The 18,653-nt window shown below is 35.6% G+C and overlaps 1 protein-coding gene across 5 annotated transcripts in view; it reads left to right on the forward strand.

Moving 5' to 3' along the window:
- The window catches only part of C1H18orf25 (chromosome 1 C18orf25 homolog), a 90,613-nt gene that overhangs the window by 46,340 nt on the left and 25,620 nt on the right, over positions 1-18,653 (forward strand). For 3 of the 5 annotated variants that reach the window (XM_003121416.6, XM_021092553.1, XM_021092546.1), the window contains exon 3: positions 11,065-11,247. The exons of the other annotated variants lie outside the window; for them this stretch is intronic. In XM_003121416.6, the coding sequence (XP_003121464.3) occupies positions 11,065-11,247 (183 nt within the window). The remainder of the gene's footprint in view (positions 1-11,064; positions 11,248-18,653) is intronic. 5 annotated transcript variants of the gene reach the window in all.

Genomic DNA, 18,653 nt, shown 5'->3' on the forward strand with positions numbered 1-18,653 from the left:
GTTTATAAAAAATTGACCAAGAGGCGTACATGGATTGTGCATATTGTTTATATGGTTTTCCATAAAGAAAATTTTTTAGCTTAAAACAAGAGCATTTGATAAAAATCACTTAGCTGAGAATTATTATATACTGATTTCTCAACTGTCAAATTTAAAGTTGAAGTGTGAGAATATTCAAGGATACAGTGGTTTTCAGTCAAGGCTGTACATTAAAATCACCTGGGGAGCTTAAAACAAAACCTCTAGTGCCTGGGAGCCCAGCTAGGTTTTGGTTTCTGTTAAACCTGTCCAGGTTTTCATATTCAGCAAAGGTTGAAACTCACTGTTACAGATGAATAGTAACAGAAGATATAATCCCAGGCAGATGTAGTGAAGCTTTGAAAAATGGTAGTGTCATGTTGTTTTTCTCAGAATTACTTTTGTTTGATTAATAAGTGCGCCTTATCGATGCTATATCTACACGGCTGTTCTTAGTAATGCTTATGTCATTTTCCTGAATAAGCATGTCTTAATAAAAATACAATTTTCTGATTTAATGATGTTTTATCAAATGGCCTCAATGTCTTTAAAGCTGACTTCACTCGTGCTGGGGATCTGAAGGAGCGCCCAGGGAAATTCCAGGATTACCTGACAGGGGTTCTCTGTGTGATAGGAACTGCATAGGCAGTGTCCTAGAAGAGGCCATGAGCTGTTTTTCCGAGATGCAGAGGCAGACAGAGGAGACATTCTGAGTGTGGATGGAAAAGCTAACTCACCATGACACTTGCGAAGAAAACAAGCAGCTCCTGGAACCTAGAGAACTTAAAATGCAACTAGTTGGCCAAAGAATTTCCCCTATCACTCAATCAGGTGCTTACACGCAGATGCTTTATTCCCAAGAACTGCCACAGCAGTTTTAGTTCTTAACGTGACTTGTCAAAATGTTGACAGTATATTAGAATTCTCAAAGATGTACTACAGTTTTCTAGTTAACTTTGCTGAAAATGGGAATATTATAGAACAACCTTTAAATCTATCACAAAATTGTGTTAACTATCTGCTTTTTGAATTGTATAAGAAAGAATATGCTTTTGCCCGTTGTAAGTTTCTTTTCGTGGTGTTTTAAAAATTATAATAGTCAACAGTTTATTTTAAAAATTAGGTATGCAGAACCAAGTTTGAAAAATTTTAGCTTGAGTTTTGTTACATATGGTTGGAACATGGAACCATATTTATATGATAGTAGGAGTGATCCTCATCTTTATGCTTTTTTCATGCCAAAGATTTAAAGAGAGAAAATTTTAGTGAATCCAGATAGGTAAGTAGTTAATTCCTTGAGAGTCTCTTAGCATTTATTCTCTGCAAACACTGTTGACTCCCTTCTGATTCTAATGGGAGGAATAATGTAATTAATCTCTCTCTGGAGGTCATGAGTGAATGTATTGCATGAACATTTTTATATTATTCTTTCATATGTCATTTAATGAACTAATTTGTTGCTAGTCTTTGATGAATTATAATATTAAATAGCATTTGTATGCAGGAAGAATGAATTACTTTTTGAACAATTTAACACTCTGTACCTACTCTGCAAGATACTCTAGGGAAAGCAGCTTAGGCAGGAGTTTGAGTTCATCAGGAGAAAAACAGTATTTTTCATTGCCACATGGATGAATTTTTATTTTGAGCTTTAACTTAAAACTCAGTGCCTGAGCTACTAACCTGACAGACATCATCCAGTAAAGCTGTCTGATATTCTCATATAAAGGGTACCTCTGGAGGATACAGATGAAATGGTCACTCTATGAAGGGTATGTATTGAATGGATTTTTAAATTACTCACGACTAAGTGTATTAGCTAATGTACCACCAATTTAATTTTGTCTTCAAGCCCTAGACTGAAAATAAATGGCATTGTTAAAGGGCTCTTGGAGTGTGTCAAAGGGGAGAAAATAGCACAGCACTGGAAAGTTTTGCAATATGATAAATGTTTTTATGTGTGGCCTAGGATTGGGAAATACTAGTATTTATCTTTTCTGGAGAAATATTCTTGTTAAGAATATTTTGAGAAAAATATAAATCAGGAAGAAAATTTTTGATAGGAATATATAACTTTGCCAACAATAACTGCTCATTAAAAAATTCTACCTTCTGGATTTATGCTAAAAATTTAGTCTTTCCCTTCAAATTTATAACTTCTCAATATGAAAATGCTAATTATTTTCATATTTAATGAAGTTGCAGCTTTGGAAAAGATCTAATTCTGTATTTTGTAAGAGAAAAGAAAGGTGGTGTATTTGGAGTTTCATGTATAGTTGACACAAGAAAATAGGCAGTTTTTTTCACTAAATATGTACTTAGTTCTATACAGTCTGAGCTTGGTTGAATCCATGGATGTGGAACCACAGACTGTAAAGTTTTATGTAGTTATCCAGCTGTGCAGGGGGTGGGAGTCACAACCCTTCTGTTGTTCTAGGGTCAACTGCGTAAACAATAAAGACCTTTATTTTAGTTATTTATCAGTATAACTAGTCAGAAAAATTGTCACTGCTTTTAAAATTTAGTTTTATATTCAAATATTTACAACTTGTAAATTAACTGTAATAGTCAATTAATTTTGCTTTCCTAATTTTCAACTGAAAAATAACTGTTGTGGTTTTTGTTTTCTTTTTAGAACTTGATGTATGAGAATTGGAGGTTACCTTTGGGAAAATTATAACTGATGGGTTTTTCTCTGAAGTGATAGTGCAACCCTTGTAAACTACTTCAGCCAGTAATTCTTTTTTAAATTAAGTTTTATGTCAACAGGAAGAGCATGTTGGTTTTGGGTGACTGACAGATTTTTAACTAATCTGTAATTTTTACGGGAGGTTGAGGTGTTTTCAGGAAAGTTTGTTCTGTCTTCAACTTCTCCCTGGGATCACAGAGTTTACTAGATGTGCACTTTCAGATATAAGCAAATGTTAATTTAATTATAGTATGTTAACATGATTGTTTCTCGATGCGTGTATAAACTGCTAGAAACACTTCACAGGTTTCTTTTTTGTTTCATGATTTTATATTAAGCATGTAGTGAATGCTTTTTACTTTTAAAGTAGAAAATATGAATTCATCTTTTAAGAATAACATATAGACATTATTCCTAGTATTGACTGGATATATTCTAATTCTCATTGTTAGATAATTGAGACTTTAAGAGAAAAATGTCAATGGGATGAAATTATCAAACATAGGTTTTAATAATTGACTCAAGGTAAAAATATTTTGACTATTTGAGAAGGTGTTAAACACAATAATTTTGAGAAGGCTTTTCTACATAAATTTGGATAACACTGTGGAAAGAGCTTTTGATAGAAAAGGAACACCATAATGTATTGATTTAGTTCATAGAATATATGTCAAAATATTAAAATTTACTGTAAAGTAGAATTTGACATTTTGTTGGTTTGGAGAGTTTAACCTTAAGAATAATTTTGTAGCAGAAACATATATACAAATTTTATCCTGATGTTCACTCTCTCACAGTGCCTTGAAAATGTGTTGCTGTCTTAAGGAGTGTTGTTTTGAAAATCAATAGTTTTTTTTTATATGAGTTGTGCTTTACAGTGACTGCACTGTTTTTGGATTGCACGATTAAAAAATTCCTTTCAGAAAAATTTGTCTTTGTATTATGGACATTTAAAGAAGTATTAAGTATTTGAAGCAGTTTTAGTGCTTTTTTAAAAACATGACTGCTGTTGTGGATTATTGAATTCTCTTTCACCAAGGCAAAGTCTGTGTTCCTAAGATTATAGTGCTTATATGTAACCATACCAGGAAGTGGGAATTATTTTTGGATTATGTGGTGGCATTTTTATATAGGTATTCGTTTAGAAGTGCCTGGTGGTTTTCACTTCATTTCCCTTTAATTCCCTTAATTTTCCTAAACTTCTAAGAATAAGGAATATAACCTGTTTCAACTTTTTTTGTAGTATATAAAGGACTAATGCTGAACAGAAACTTCTTTCAACCTATAATATTAATCTAGACATGGTTGAAATGCTTTTTATTTAAGAATATAATCCCATATCTGGATTTTGTCATCTCCCTAGTGTGAATATATGGAATTTAGTTGCTGGTATTTAAAGGGGTCACTAAAGGTAAATGTGTTTTTTGATAATCTGTCTGCAGCCTCTTTTCTTCCTAGTTTGTACACTTTTACTGTTCTAGGACATTAGATTCCTAATTATTTTAAGAGAATTTAACCAGCAGGTTAGACTTATCAGGTTATTTGAGCCACTTGTTAGGCAGTAACTTTCAATTATATTGCTGTGTACTTTGTGTGTATTATTAAAACTGAGTGTAGTAAGAGCTCAAGTAAAATTTTAATTTAGAATGTAATACAGAAAAATTAAAATTTTAAGACTTAATGTTTTCATGTTGAAATGAAGTGTTTTAAAAATTTTGTTCTATTTAGAATAAAGGATCTGTCATTTGGGGGCTCCAAGAGAAAAGCCTGGGTTTTTTGTTTGTTTGTTTTTGTTATCAAGTCAAATGAATAAGCCTAGTCTCAAGGGAATATGTGTATACGTGTGCTCATGTATGTGTGCCCACCTACAGAGTTCTGAAATGACCGATTCTTTGTTTTTAAGTAATGCTATAGTTGACAAATTGCTGGAGATAACTATGCAGTAGTCTACAGGGCTTTTAATGGATTCAGGTCATTAATATATCCATTCATTGCTTCCTAAATGTGTAAGAAAAAAAACAGTTGCCCATATACCAGCTAGGGCGATTAAATTAGAGGGGGGGAAGTTAATTTATTTCTTAGATTATCAAGTAAAGGTTTTGAGTGTCTTATTTGTTTCACTGGCAGACTGAGTCAAAGAATATATAGAAACTAGTTTATTTTGCTTCATTGCTTTTGTCATTCCTTATGGTTATGTATATTTAAAAACAGAAAGAGACCCTGGTCTCTGGGGCAAGGTGTAGCTCAATTTAATTAGATTTATTGCTTAAAATTTGTATGCAAGCCAGAATATTAGAAATGAAATTATTTTAAATTGATTAAATCTGCTGTTAATTAGAGAAATGCTGTTGTGATTCCTTTTGTTAAGAAAACAAAGCATCCAGATTGATATTACTGAGAATTTTTATTTTTAATATACAGCTAAATTTGCCTAATGGTACAATTATGTGAAAGTTACAGGAAAGATGGTGAATAGATTTCATACTGTCATTATTTGTTTAGAATAACAAAGGCAAGTATTTTGCAGAAAGTGACTTTTTAAAGTAATTAAAGTAATAGCTTGTGTTGCATCTTCTCTTTGTATTATTTATATGTTACAGTGAGGACACAGTGAGAAAGATTTTGTGGAGTTCCACGTGTCAGAAAATACAGTATCAAAACAATTGCAGCAAATTTGTTAAGCTGAAATTTTATTATTAAATTCTCTATAAAATTGTTCTCAAAAAATAATTCTCAAAATCTCAACAAAATGGCATATATGCCCTCAATCATTGTACACAACAAAACTTGTCTTTTAAAGTTGTCTGGAGTGGTTGTATGAATACATTAATTGTAAACAAGATGAATAACTTCCTAGTACTGTCATTTTCATTTTTTTCTTCATTGCTATTTTTAATTTCTCTGAAGTTTTACACAGTGCAAACTGTTAGTTTACTAGTATTGAGTAGATCTTGTCATGTTAACTTAAATTACCACAACATAAAATAGAAGGCATTCTAAGAAATGAAAGAATAATCATCCATGAGGAAGGGTGTTTTTTGTTAACAAAGTCTTATTCATATTATAACTTTAAGATTTGGGAAGAATACTATCAAATTGTGATTTTTAGTTTTTATTGCATTTCTTTTAATCTTAACTCTGCATTTGAAATGTATCAACTAACCTAGATAAATAAAAATTTTTAAAAATAAATGTTTCTTGAGATTTATATAAAATTAATCTTACATCACCACCGAAAAAAAAAGAGAGAAATGTTTCTTGTTACTCTTTTTTGCATTAGGTGTACCTGAGTCAAGAAACTTGCTTTTCCATAATGAAATGAATGGCATTAGTTTGTAGGTGGTGTAACTAATAATAGTTTTTATATGATGTTTTTTGGATAATTTTCTGGTTTTTTTTTTTTTTTGTAGTTGGTATGTTGAAAAAGGTTATAACAGAATACCAGTGTTAACATAAAAGGTGGGGATTATTATTTGTCCTTCCAAGTTAACCTATTAAAAATTGGGAAATATTTAGAAACTAGCAAAACTCAGACTACTTTACAGAATAATTTAAAAGCTGAAATGGATGTATCTCTAGCAGGGTACACAGACATGAGGATGTAGCTAAAGTCATAATCTAATTTTCATGTTCTTTTGTGTATGTGATTCAGATATTTTAGTTTTGTTCTCTATAGATCTCGATCCTCAAAGCAGTAAGTAGGTTGTGGAATTGTCCCTGAAATTCAAAGATAAATTGAAAAAATGGTGTCCTCTTCAAGTGCCTTGTTTACTGTGTTTAATCTTGAATATTTCCTTTTACCTCTTCTTTGGTACTTTCAGAGTTAACTCTTCATCAGTATCATAGGTAACTTTTCTGGGTGGACAGAATGACCTGTCATTTATTGGTATGATATACGAACAGACGTAACCCTTAAAGCTTTATTCCTACTTTGGAAACTGTCACATCTAAATTTTTAATAATTGAGATGAATATAATGGGAAAAATACAAAATAGACATTGATTCAGTTTTATTTTTAAAATGATTTACCTCCTAAACATAAGGTTTCAGTGCATATTGCTGCATTTCATTTTCATTTAGCACTGTCTTCTCAGACATTTTTCTTTTTACTAAAATAGCTTTATGATATTACTATAAAGATACAGAGTTTTTGGTATTTAAAAATTCTTTTCTAGAGATGGCACTTTTCTTTATAGATTTTTGTCTTTTGGCTAGATGTAATTATCTTTACCAAGACATACTTTGAAAATGACTTTATTCAGATTATTGTCTGTATATATGTATACACATATACTTCGATAGTAATAAAATATAGGATATATGTTCTCAAGTATTTTTTCTCATGTGCAAATATCAGTTTTCATCTTGGTAAATATTTAGGTGTGCATTGAAGAAGGAAATTTTTCTTGGGTAGGTTTTAACCAAGATGTAGATTCCCTTCTGCAACTCTTGAGGTTTGCCCCTTTCTCTCAATCCCTCAGGCCCACACTGAATTCCCTACACCTCTTTTCCTTATCTGCCCACCACACACATGCTCCTTCCTTTTAGACTCTTTAGGTGGGTAATATCTAAGAACTCTTCTTTTTGGTGTAATTTTTTTGAATCTCACTATCTGGATTGAGGTTGAGTGTGGTTTCACCCCCTCCCACTTTCTCTAGATGTAGATAATGGCATTGGACTTGGGCCCATTAATGACTGGGGCAACAACCTGTTCTAGGGTCCTTTGACAGCAAGACAGATTTTTTTTTTTCTTCCCCTAGTGAGGGATTTTGGGAGATTGGCTGTAGTAGAGAGGAGAGAAGGACTGTATCACCACAGCTCTGTGAAGAAACTGAGTCATACAGTTAAGAAGTAGGCAGAATTATAACCTGTATATTTGCTGTCAGAAATCTGTATAATTCTATACCTCCCCTGCTACTCCCAGTCCCAGTCTCATCCTTGCTATTCCCCATTCCCTCACTGCTGAGAACACCTGTAATTTATTCTGGTTTCACCTTGCTAGGACTCAAGTTTCTCACCTGTAAAGTGGGAGTGGTAAATTACATATAATCTTATTTTTAAAATTCTGTGCCTTTGTCAATTTTGAAAAGAGGGATTTGTCAGTGATAAACATAGTAAACGATGTTAGTATGTAACACAATAAAGGTTTTTTTTTGTTTTTGTGATTCAAATAGTTTCTGTGAGATGTGGAAGAGAACAGCTTTTAGTTTTCTAAAAGAAAAACTAAACATTTTTTGACAAGGGTTAACATCACTGTATCAGTGTGTATTGAACAGACTCATCTGTGCTGGTATTTGCAAAGTTAGAACCTGTTTATAGGCTAGGAGGTCAGTGAGAGAATACAAACCTATCTAGCATAAAATAGATGAATTGATGTTCATAAACATAGAGGATTGCTTGACCTTTTATTTTTCTTGCCTTGTAATGAGCAATAAAAATTTTTACAATATTTCAATCGGGAGGAGAAACAGCGCTTGGATTAACCACAGACCAAATAGGTATTAAATAATTGTGTTAAGTTTACCTTTATATAGAGACACTTTTAATGATCATAGAAAAATGAGTAAGTCCTTGGTATGAATTGATGTTTTAAGATTGACAGACACCAAATGGGAGAGTATGCAGTTGGGTAACCTCTATATTGTAGACATGGAATGTTTAGTGACTACATTTTAAGCTGGAAATGTTCCCATGTGTAATTTTATTTGAAGTGACTGTTTTGATGTTTTCGCAAGTCAGAATAATGGTAGTAACAAGTGCTATTGCTTTAACAGCACAGAGGAGCAATCAAGAAAGAGGGAGGGTAGTATCCTATGTTTATTCTATCCTGTAATGAATTGTTGGAGTCAGATTAGGAGTACAGCTGCTTCTCTTATTAATGTACTGAGTTTTTCTAGCTCCTCTTTAATGGTTTGATTTTTTTTTTTTTTTTTTCCTTTAAGAGATTCTTACGTCAAAAGGATCTTACCTGTCTCTTTAATTCTGTTGTGGAGCAAGAATCGTGTTTTAAAAGAATATCACAAATTGTCCCCATCAGTTAGCTAATATTCACTTAGTGGTTCAAAGTCCAAAGCTCTGATGCTAAGTATTTTATGTATTTATTTTTTGATGCTAAGTACTTTAAACATACCTTATTTAATTTTAGTTTGATAATGAAAAGTGTAAGATGACCTTGGAACACAAGATCCGTAATTGTGGTTTCTTGTAGGAAGGCAGAGTTGGAAGGGCAACCTTTTCTTTGCTTTATTAAAGTACTGACTTGTCATTGTTTGAATATACTGGATATGAAAAATGACAGTGATAATTTATTTTAATTTTTAAGTTTAATTAAAATGTGAAAATATTACTGTCTTTGTTTATGATGAATACTAAATTTAAGCTAAGCTATAAGGTGTGCTGTTTGGAAATATGGAAGATACAAGATTGAAGCCAGATAACAAGCTTATGCTTGTATTTCCTACTGATGAAGACTTTCAGACAAGTTATTTACATGGGTAGGTGATGTTACTCTGCATGTACATATACACTTATACTTTTGCATGATTTTACATGTAGGAGTGGTACAATTTTGACTTGACTGTTGACCTGTTGCCTCAATTCGTTGGTTATGGGGGGTGGGGTGTGAGGACAAGAGGTTGTGAATGGTATTTGTGATATAAATTTTAAAATCACTAATTTTTTTCAAACACAAAGCACTTAATAAAGCCCTTTTGAAAACAGAACATTTGGTCAAATAGTCAATATTGTACTTGACCCTCATATCTTTGGCACCCAAATATTTGGACATCATACAGTATCTTGATTCCATAATAATCATTTTGAACTCTGACGAGAACTCCATAAATGATACAGCTTTCTTTTCTTTTTTAGAAAAGAAAAACCTCAAATGTGAACCAGTTTTTTTTTGCTATTTGAACTAAAATCCATTACCAACTGGATTCTCAGGCCACACTCTTGAATTTTATGAACTTGATTTACCCTTTTGGGGGAATTGAAAATTTTTTTAAGTAGCCAACTGAAATTGTCATGATCGTCAGAATTTCATATTGTGACATGTCTGTTCTTTATATAGTGGCACTTAACAACTCATTTGCTTTTATGTTTGGTCATTTTTTATTTTAAAAATGTTGCAACATAAACCTAAGGTTTGGGAACTCAGTTTTAAGGGATAAATATTCTAAGTGTGTCCCATGTTTTGTTTAGTAACAATTGACGCAGTAGATGTTTGTATTAAAATAGTAATCCTTGTGTTTTATTTTAATGATCCATTGGCATATGTATTCCTTCATAGTCAAGAGTTTCATAAAATAGGTGTGTTTAGTGTTAGTTTTTTGGATGATATTAAAAGATCCTTAAGGAGATAAATGATTTGCTTGTACTTCATAAATAGCTGTTGGGGAGCAGAAAAGAAACAGCATTTTATTCTAAAATGGTGGTAGTTATAAGGGATGTATTTCATACCTGATTGAAAACTTTTATTTTTGCTTTTTGCTAAAGCATTAGCATTTTAAAGCATGTATCTGTTCTACAAGCCTGAATATTGAATTATTTTAACAAGAATCACTGCAGTGTAATTACTTCAGAACTCAGCTGCCTTTTTCAGCTAGCTAATGTGATTTGGAGGCGGAGGGAATTTCTTCATTTTTTTCTACTTAGAATTTTAATATCTTCCTCTAAAATTACCCATAAGGTTGTCCTTGGAGTGTGAGCTGGTTATTTTTCTCAGGGAAAAGAAAATAGAAATATCCCTCAAAAGACATCCAAAGCAAAATTCTGAACATGGATTTTATGAGTATTTTTGTAGAATGTTATAAAAATGCATAACATCCTTAATATTATAAAAGGGCTTTACTGGAAATAGATGACACTCAAGTAGAGCTCCTAAAGTAGGGAAATATGTATTTGATTTTCTCTGAATCTACTGAGGATTTTTAGTATTAGCTAAGAGGAAGAACTAGATTCATTCTCTTAAATATGAGTTGAGTTTAATAGTTCACATCAGTTTTTTTTTCCTTTAAGAAGTTTCACTTTCTCTATAGAATCTTTCCCCTTGATCTTTTGCTCTTTAGGAGTATGGCAGGAATTCTGTGTAACTTCTGTTCAGTAAAGTCTTGTCTTTGTTCTTCATAACAGCACCCCTTTTCCTCCTTCCCAAATGTGTCACTCATCTTTGTAAGCTCAGGTTATCTCTTTCACTTTGACATCATGTACAAAATACTAGATTGAATAAAGTGCAGCTTTTCTGACCAGGTAGAATAACAAGATAAAAGCAACTGGCATTTAGGGGGCTCTTAGTTGCAGAAGTATTTTTCACCCCACAAGCTAGATACAAGTATACATTTTCTTTCCTCCCTAGATGGACCTCCAGTTGTAGCTCATTATGATTTGTCTGACACCAGCTCTGAGCCAGAAGTGGTAAATGTGGACAATTTACTGGCGGCTGCAGTAGTTCAAGAGCACAGTAATTCTGTAGGAGGCCAGGACACAGGAGCTACCTGGAGGACCAGCGGGCTTCTAGAGGAGCTGAATGCAGAGGCAGGTTGGTCTCCCTCCCCCTCTTCTCTGATGGTTTAATGTGCATGTGTCCCAGCAGCTATTTTCCTTGTATAGTGGACCCTGCTGAGAAGAGCAGGTGAATAGAGACATCTGGCATTAGATGATTGTGGCTCTTCAGGGTCCCCTTTATAACTGAAAAGATTTGGGTAGCATGTCATTCGTCTTTCCTAATCAGAAGAAAGCAAACGTGAGAATATCTAAGACGGTAACTGTGGCTATAGGTAGATTTCAGTAGACATATTTCTTAAGTTAAAAATGCCTAACATATGTAAAAACTACCCAGATGACCTAATACTGCCTGCTGCTCCCATTCCCCCTTGTTAAGTGCTTTCGCTCACTTGACTCTGCACAGCCACCTTACTGTTTGGGGTGGGAACCACTTCACTTTGCCCTGTAGAGTTGTTCAGTACAGTGCTGCACTCTGTCTTCTGCCTCTTGGTATGCAGTGTCCCTGTTAATTCCTCTGCAGTAATTACTTATTTTGTCTTTTCCAAGCCCTTTCTTTCAGTTGCTGTCTTTTTTATCTCAGGAAAATCTCTCTCCCTGTTTTACATTGTGTTTATTTTGGTTCTGAGATGATTCTTAAGAGTGATATTTGCTCTCTAAGAATGCCATTGCTGTTACTTTTGAAAACCTTGCACAGTGCCTCCGAGTCTCCTTTACAATGTTCCTCAAAACTTTCTTCTGGAGTTCCCTTCGTGGTGCAGCAGAAATGAATCCGACTAGGAACCATGAGGTTGTGGGTTTGATCCCTGGCCTCGCTCAGTGGGTTAAGGATCCATTGTTACCCTGAGCTGTGGTGTAGGTCACAGATGTGGCTTGGATCTGGCGTTGCTGTGGCTGTGGTGTAGGCTGGTGGCGACAGCTCCGATTAGACCCCTAGCCTGGGAACGTCCATATATCCGAGGGTGTGGCCCTAAAAAGACAGACAAAAACCCAAAACTTTCTTCTAACATTCCTTCTAATTTAAACACTTTTGCTAAAAGCACTAGTATTTAAGAAATGGAGGTGATTGAGAGATTGCTTATGTAGTATGTATTTGTTACTTTAGTGTTACAGAGGGATTATAGTTTTCTAGTTAAATTTTGAATTACATTGGCCTAATTACCATCTAAAATATGATTTTTATGGGAAGTGAGTTTTGTATTATAAAAATAACAATGGGCAGGTGTTCCTTTTGTGGCTTAGGGGGTTACCCAAGTAGTGTCCATGAGAATGTGGGTTTGATCCCTGGCTCCACTTAGTGGGTTAAGGATCTGGCGTTGCTGTGAGCTGTGGTGTAGGTCACAGGCACAGCTTGTGCTTGGCGTTGCCTTGGCTGTGGTGTAGGCCTGCAGCTGCAGTTCCAACTTTACCCCTAAACTGGGAACTTTCATATGCCATGGGTGTGGCCCTAAAAAAGACAGAATAAAGAAATAAAATAATTAAAAAATAAAAAATATCAGTGGGTTATTGTTTAGGACTTTTTATATTGAATTTTTTTGGAAATGAAAGAGGTGACAGAACTCCACAGATCATTATTGATTGGAACTAAATAAAAAAGTTTCTCTTGGAAGTTCCTGCTGTAGTGCAGTGGGTTAAGGATCCAGCATTGCTGCAGCTGTGGTGTAGGTTGCAGCTACGGCTTGGATTTGATCCCTGGCTTGGGAACATATGCCGCAGGTGCAGCCAAAAAAAAAAGAAAAAAGAAGTTTCTCTTATTTGTTGAGCTTCTGATTAGGTTATTGTGGCTGATTTTGGAATAGGACCTGGATTTAGTTTTAACTGTATTGTGACTGGTAGCTACCTATTTAATTTGATTAAAACTGGACTTCAGTTTTTATGTGTATAAATACTTGCTTTGCTCAACAAGGGTCTTTTAAGTATTTATTAATATGTACAATTACTTTGAAAAGAAGTAGTATCAAAGGAGAGTTGTTTGACTACATTTTGTGGAATATGTGTTTCTAAATTATATAATTTGCTCCATATAATGGATAGTTTATCTTCTGTTTTCATCCATTGATGATTAAGTAATCCTTTCTGCTTCAGTTTTTTTTTTTTTTTTTTTATGTCTTTTTGGTCTGTTGTTGTTGTTGTTGTTGTTGTTGCTGCTATTTCTTGGGCCGCTCCCGCGGCATATGGAGGTTCCCAGGCTAGGGGTCGAATCGGAGCTGTAGCCACCGGCCTACGCCAGAGCCACAGCAACGTGGGATCCGAGCCGCGTCTGCAACCTACACCACAGCTCACGGCAACGCCGGATCGTTAACCCACTGAGCAAGGGCAGGGACCGAACCCGCAACCTCATGGTTCCTAGTCGGATTCGTTAACCACTGCACCACGACGGGAACTCCTCTGCTTCAGTTTTTACTTTAGTCTTTCCTTCATCTTGCCATTAAATGTAAACCACTTTATAGTAAATTCTTAAGAAAAACAGGAACAATTTTTTTTTTTTTGCTTTTCATATAGAGAATTTTAATACTATCTTTTGAACTATATGGAATTGTTAATATTTGACTTTTTGATCTGCAACGAATTCAGCAGTTTTATATGAGTCATCCTAAGAGTGCAAGGTTTGGGGTTTTGCAGTATCATTAAAGTCACTAGCATTGAGGGAGGTGGTACTTGAACATTTTCAGGTTCAAGTAATTGTCAGCTTGATTATTTAAAACATCACTAGCCTTTGGTGCTTAACTCTAAATTCTGAGACAAAAACTAGGGCAAAAACGTGTGAGGAAGGAAATACCCATGGCTTCACTCTGTTCCCCTTTCTTTTTTTTTCTTTTTTTTTTTTTTTTTTTTTTTGTCTTTTGTCGTTGTTGCTATTTCTTGGGCCGCTCCCGCGGCATATGGAGGTTCCCAGGCTAGGGGTTGAATCGGAGCTGTAGCCACCGGCCTACGCCAGAGCCACAGCAATGTGGGATCCGAGCTGAGTCTGCAACCTACACCACAGCTCACGGCAACGCCAGATCATTAACCCACTGAGCAAGGGCAGGGACTGAACCCGCAACCTCATGGTTCCTAGTCGGATTCGTTAACCACTGCGCCACGACGGGAACTCTCTGTTCCCCTTTCATTTCTTCTCTCCACTCTAAATTTTGTCCTGAATTTGGTATGTGATGTTTGGTACTCCTGTGTATTCCTTCATTCTCCTCTTGCATTTGTTTTGCATCTGTAAACAAGTGTGTTTTAATATTAATTAGTATTACATAGAAGGTAATCATTTGTGACTTGTAATTCAGCGTTTCGTGCAGTTTGTTCTTGTTGATAAGTGTTGCTATAGTTCATTCACTCTTCACTGCTGTTTCGTATTTCAGTGTATGAATATATTACAGTTGACTTAGCCATTCTCTTCTTGGACATTAAGACTGCTGTTCCAAATGATGCTGCCATTATCATTTCCTGTGTCTCTTGGTATGTGTGTAATAATTTCTCTAGACTATAATGTATAGAGAAAGCACATGTATTGGGCTGTAAATCGTGTAGATGTTTGTACATCATAGGATGTGGGTCGCTGTTCAACAGCTCCCCATGATGTTTTCTTATGAAACCATTTGTTGGTTCATTCAAAAGCTTTTAAAACGTATCCGATATTAGTATGTGAGTAATAAATAAACCTTATAATACACTCTAGTCTTGATGTAATCATCATAGTGGGAACCCATCTTATGAATTTGAATATACTTACATATAACAAACTGTTCATAGAATTTTATGATCGAGTGCCAGTTTATACTTTTGAGACACGGACTCTTAGTATCAATTAGATTGTCATTCTTTTGTTTTGAGTTTAAGATAAATGTTGTGGTGCTTAAGCTGAGTCCTCCTCTTCTTTCTCCCAACTAAATAAAAACCATCACTGAACAGTGGCTGATTAATAGCAGCATCTTAGACCAGATCTACAGTCCCACTCTATTTAGGATCATATTAGCAGTCATTGGCGATAGAGTAGCTTGCCTCTTTTTCTAAGCAATTAGATGATATTCGCGTATGCAAAATAATTTTTACTGTTTAGTTTTAGTTCCAACCAAGGTGAAAGAATTGAAATTTGGAAAGCCACTGGTCAACAAAAGACCTAAATTTCAACTCCTGCCATATATCTACCTTTTATTATTTGATGCTGGAATTGAACGGTGTAGTGGGTAGCAACCTGTTGCCAGCAAACAACCTCATTTTGACCAGCAGCCACTTAGATTACAGACTGTGTGAGCTCAGGTAAATTATGTTAAGCCTCAGTTTTCCTTATCTACAAAACTGGGATGAAACCAGTATCTACCTCAAAAGGTTATTGCCACTGTTAAATGAAATAACATATCTAATGTGCTTAGTACAGGATGCAGTACTCAGCAGGCCCACAGCAGTGCTAACTAGCATTATGTTCATATATGCTGAAGTAAACTAAGGAAGTGATTAATGGGCCCAATCAGTGGATTTCTCATTTATTGTTCTGCCCTGGAATGAGTTGCTCTTGCTGCATTATTTCCTAAACTTTGCCTGGGCATAGAAATTACTTGGAGTGCTTATAAATATTCAAACTCTTAGTTTTCTCCCTGAAAATTTTGTAAATAGATCTGAGTGGGGTCTATGAGCATTTCCCCATCCTTGAAATAGGGATAGTATTTTTTTTTTTTTTTTTTTTTTCTTTTTAGGGCCTCACCTGTGGCATATGGACGTTCCCAGGCTAGGAGTCTAACTGGAGCTGCAGCTGCTGGCCTACACCACAGCCACAGCAATGCCATATCCTTAACCCACTGAACAAGGCCAGGGATCGAACCCATATCCTCATGGATACTAATCAAGTTCATTACCGCTAGCCACATTGGGAACTCCAGGGATGGTAATCTTAATTTGTCCGTAAGTTATAGGCTTAGTTATAGTGAAGAGAAACAAACCTTGTGAGGGCTTTTTATAATCAGAATGGCCATGTTTCTGTTATTAGTACTTTAAAATCAGTCTTGTGAAGGAGATCAACTTTGGTTAGGTTCCTTTTTTATTACTGCTACATATGGACTGATCTCCTCTTCTCCCACTTTTTAAAGTTGCTTTTATTTATTTTTTAAAACTTTTTAGGGCTGTACCTGCGGCATATGGAGGTTCCAAGGTTAGGGGTCGAATCAGAGCTGTAGCCGCCGGCCTACACCACAACCACAGCAACGCAGGATCTGAGCAATGCTGGATCCTTAACCCACTGAGCAAGGCCAGGGATTGAACCTGAGTCCTCATGAATGCTAGTCAGATTTGTTTCCCCTGAGCCACGATGGGAACTCCCTAAAGTTCCTTTTAATATTTTTGTTGAAAAAACCAAACACAAGGTAGTAATTCGCTTGTTTTAAAGCTAAATGAGTAGCGATTTAAGATGTTAACTCTTTTAACATGTAACATGCCACTGTCATCCAGTATGTAGTAATTTTATATACTGCACATAGGCCTAGGACTGGGTCATAGTAGATTTGTGATTTAAAAAGAAAGTATTTGCCATGGTAATTTAGTTTCTATCTGTCTTTTCTTCTTTCTGACTTATTTATGTTCAGAGGTCTGTAGTAGGAGGCAAACATTTAGACTTTCTTCACAGAGTGAAAGAAGTTACTTTTCCAAAGAGCTACAGCGCAGGCAAAGACCACAGAGACAACCAGCTGCCACAATTACTAAATATAAACCCTCTGCTTTATTTTAAGTTTAATATATGGTAATTATGATATTTACACTTTTTCTAAGGGCTTATTCTTGTTCTAGAATAGGAATAGATTGTTACCACTGACAGTGAAGAACTTCATAGCATTTTGACTGACTCACTTTTGTGTATGCTTTAGGCACTGCTCTGCCATTGGATCCTATTGAGGTCAAGGGATGGGACAGCATGGGTATGGCCCAAAGGCCAGAGAGGGTTGGGCCTTTGGTTGAAGCACAGGAGCTTCCAAAGCAATGTGTGACTTGCTGAAGAAGGTTACACTGAGAGAAAAGGACTAATTGTTCTGGCTCTTAAATAGAGGAGGGGATGTGTCCTGTCTACTGGAGAATGCCCGGGTGTCTCTTTAGAGCATGGTGCCCCATAGACTGGGTATGGGTCCCAGCTGACTTGTTATCTGAGTGGCAGGTTTCCTTTAATGGCTCTGATAGAAAATTCGGCAGAACTCTCACACCATTAGTCTAGAGTTGTTAACACTCACTCACCAGGAACCACCCCCCTGCCCTACCCTCCTGCCCCTGTTTTATTTTGTACTGACTCTTAGACTAAGCAATAAAGATAATGGCTACAAGAGTACACCCTGATTTTGAGTGATCAGTTTTAGAGCATCATGCAGGTTCTTTAATAATACTAAATGCCACCAAGTTTGGATTATAAATTTTATGGCCAAAATTACACTGCCAAAATGGTTTGGGTTGATCTGTAATGTGAAAGCAGTGTATTAAATTATTGGTTTCTGAACTCATAATGGATAAAGTTAGAAGAATCTTAAATATTGGTAATAGTTACCTTTGTGCTTTTCTTATGATATTATAAAATTATGAGCAAAAGTAGCATAGTAATTTTTCATCTCTTCCTTTGGAAAAAGGGCAGAGTGATGATATTTCCCAATCTGAAATGAGACTGTGTAGGTGATAGGGTCAACATGGGGGGCCTCAGTGAAAGCTAGTTATTCAGAAATATTGATGACTGAGACATTTCACAGAACATTACACAAACTGGAATTATAAGTTAGAGCCATGGAGGTGAAACTAGGCATAGAGCTACAAAGCGTTAACTAATTCTGTCATGTTTTTGTTGTGTTTTCTTAATTACTGTTTAAAAGTATTGTGTAATCAAGGAGGAAGAGTTTGGTTGTAGCAATCATGACTCCTTACAACTGGCTTTTTTTGGTTTGGTTTAATTCAGTTAGCTTTTTAATCTGTAGGATGGTACGGGCTGAGCCCCTTGCTGTGAGTCCACCATGGGGGGCTTTAAGTGTCTCTTGGGGTTCTCTGCTCCTTGCTTCTTAAAAAGTGAGTAGGCATGGAGAGTTGAGGGGCGGTTGTCCATATAAATAATGAGCACTCATAATAATGGGTTATAGTGATAGCAGGACTTAAAGTGGAGGGAGGAGGAGCGACAAAGGGAGGGAGACTGAGCTGAGTACCAGTAATGTTTCATGAATGGGTGAAACTTCTGGAGTCAGTATATGACAGTGAAAGGGAAACTTCCTGAAATATAACGGCTGCTGCTGCTGTCAGTACATGAGGATGGAGAACATCCTCAATGTATGAGTGAATCCTGATCCCCAGACTGAGGTGTAGGAGTCGGAGGTTTGCAGGGGAGGCAGCACTTTCAGAAAGTTAGGTTTCCATGAGGGGTTGAAGAGGAGGTTCAGTGCAGTTTTCCATGGAGCTGGCATTCCAGAGGGCAGTAGAAAAGCTTTGGGCAGGGCAATGGTA

Source organism: Sus scrofa, chromosome 1 (assembly GCF_000003025.6).
Source record: "Sus scrofa isolate TJ Tabasco breed Duroc chromosome 1, Sscrofa11.1, whole genome shotgun sequence".
NCBI lineage: Eukaryota > Metazoa > Chordata > Mammalia > Artiodactyla > Suidae > Sus > Sus scrofa.